We start from the raw sequence: 2,273 nt of genomic DNA on the forward strand, positions 1-2,273 counted from the left end.
TTTATTAATTGCTCAACCAAAACCCCTAAAATGTTATCTTTCTTTCTAATGTTATTAGTGATGTTTTCTTTTTTATTTATTGGTTGGGTGAATTAAGATGATATATGCATTTAATTTTGATAGTAAGGAATTGTGTGGTGGTATCTATAGCAGTGAGGGTGGTTGTCTTGGAGGAGATGGTTGTGATAGTGAAGGAATGAGAGTGATGGTTGGTTATCTTGTTGGGTTGGTGACTGACGGTAAATATGTGATAATTATAATTATTTATTACCTACTAAAACGCCATATAATGCCACACAAGCGACACGTTATGCTCCGTCCCTGCCACATATTCGTTAATCTGAAACAATAGGTCAAAAATCGATTGAATCTAGTTTGAGAATATGGAATTCAAAGTTTGGTTTACTGTTAGTTAAAATCTAGTTGGAATTATTTTGAGAAGATGGGTAATAGTTTAAATTATTCTCATCAATTAACCCTTAAAAATATACAACTTGAGAGTATTATACAATAAGAATAAGAAAAGCATAAATTATGTGGAAGAGTAATACTAAAATTCGGAAAGAAAAAGTAACGCTATTTCATTTTCTATTTAATAATTATCTTATTAGTTGTTGGCACATACCATCCAATCAAATTATTCCTTTATTCTTACACAAAATAAATGACACGATAACTTCATTCCATACGAGTAACAAGTTACAAGTGTAGTACTTGATATATGAATTATTGTACGTAAAAATAAATTGCACATTTGCACACATATTACAAAACGGAAAATCAAGCATTTACAAGAAAAAGCAAGTAAAACAATTTATTAATCATCAGTTAGTTCCACCAAAGAGTTCCTTCAACTTCTTGACTTGGACAGCATCCAATAAAGTGATCTTCTCAATTACATTTGTTGGCAAATCGTTTCCAAACAAAGATGGGCTTGTAGTTTGGAAACCAGGGCTTGCACTATTTAAACTAACAAACGCAAGGGCAGGTTTGTCACCCACATTTACTTGAAAATGCAACAAATTTTGTGGGAATATCATTATGTCACCCTTGTTTAACTTTTTATAATATGCAATATTATCTCCGGAAATAAACCCGGCGATAATTGGACCATCAATTACCAAAATCAGCTCTGAAACTCGATGTGAGTGGATCGGGACAACTCCACCCACACCGATGTCTAGTCGGAGCATTGATAGGCCCAATCCGTTTAAAGCAGGAAATGTTGTGTCAACTGCGAATGTTGCAGCGAGTTTGAAGATGTTAGACGTGTTCCCTGGGACACCTAAGCCAGAGAATACGAAATCATCGACAGTTAAATTTGCTGGATTCTTGCATGGATATCCGGCTGGCCCTACTGGATAATCGAAGTCTGCTACGCAGAAATCTACAACACTTGTAGCTGATGATACGGTTATAAGGATTAGAAATGAGAATAAAAAGGCAACTTTTTGCAATTCCATGTTTAGAAAATGTTGATAAGAGTGTTTAGGTGTGTTGTGTATTGTGTGTAAGTGTGTTTAGCTATGATTTAGGCTTAATGCGGGAAGACTATATATAGGATGTCAAGGTATGTACAATGTTTATTTGATCCACTGATTGCTTACGTGAATATGTTCATAAATCATAATAGTATAATGTGCAGTCGTGTAAGACGACTTCAACCACCGGAAAGGGGAAAGCCTTGGGAAATTTACATGAGCAATTTTGTATTACCAAAAATCACACAAGTTTTAATGATTACAAGGAATTCAAAAGTCAATTAAAACTTTTAACTTATTTTTGTACATAGAATAAAAATATCTAATATCCTAATACACCCCCTTTTACTCAAATGCCCCTTCAGCTTTAAGAGTGGTTCATGAATAGGTTCCAGCCTGATAAGATCGTATGAGGGGAAAGGTTGAGTTTATTGATGATGGCCAATTGGCTTATATAGTTACAATATATGGTGTGAACACAATCAATAATATGGTATAATATTCTAAGACTCATATATGGTATAATATGCTAAGACTCATATATGGTAAGATATTCTAATATCACCGATATTCCTAACACCCCCCCTCAAGCTGGAGCATGGAGATCAAGAATGCCCAGCTTGCGGAGAAGAGACTGAAACTGAGGCCCGCCCAAAGCTTTGGTAAAGATATCAGCTAACTGTGCGGTAGTAGAAACATGAGAAGTCTTAATCAAACCGTCAATAATCGCATCCCGAATAAAATGACAGTCAATCTCGATGTGTTTAGTACGCTCGTGAAAGACGGGATTTT

The 2,273-nt window shown here is 35.0% G+C and overlaps 1 protein-coding gene across 1 annotated transcript; it reads right to left on the reverse strand.

Moving 5' to 3' along the window:
* Nucleotides 1–744: 744 nt before the first annotated feature.
* LOC141609086 (auxin-binding protein ABP19b-like) lies at nt 745–1,619 on the reverse strand. Its single transcript, XM_074428305.1, has one exon. It carries the CDS (start codon nt 1,461–1,463, stop codon nt 825–827), a length of 639 nt encoding a protein of 212 aa, XP_074284406.1. The 5' UTR covers nt 1,464–1,619; the 3' UTR covers nt 745–824.
* Between the last annotated feature and the right edge of the window lie 654 nt (nt 1,620–2,273).

This window comes from Silene latifolia, chromosome 10, assembly GCF_048544455.1.
Source record: "Silene latifolia isolate original U9 population chromosome 10, ASM4854445v1, whole genome shotgun sequence".
NCBI lineage: Eukaryota > Viridiplantae > Streptophyta > Magnoliopsida > Caryophyllales > Caryophyllaceae > Silene > Silene latifolia.

What these genes read in the sequence shown, in the direction of transcription:
- LOC141609086 (XM_074428305.1), bottom strand. Translation starts at nt 1,463, where the DNA reads ATGGAATTGCAAAAAGTTGCCTTTTTATTCTCATTTCTAATCCTTATA.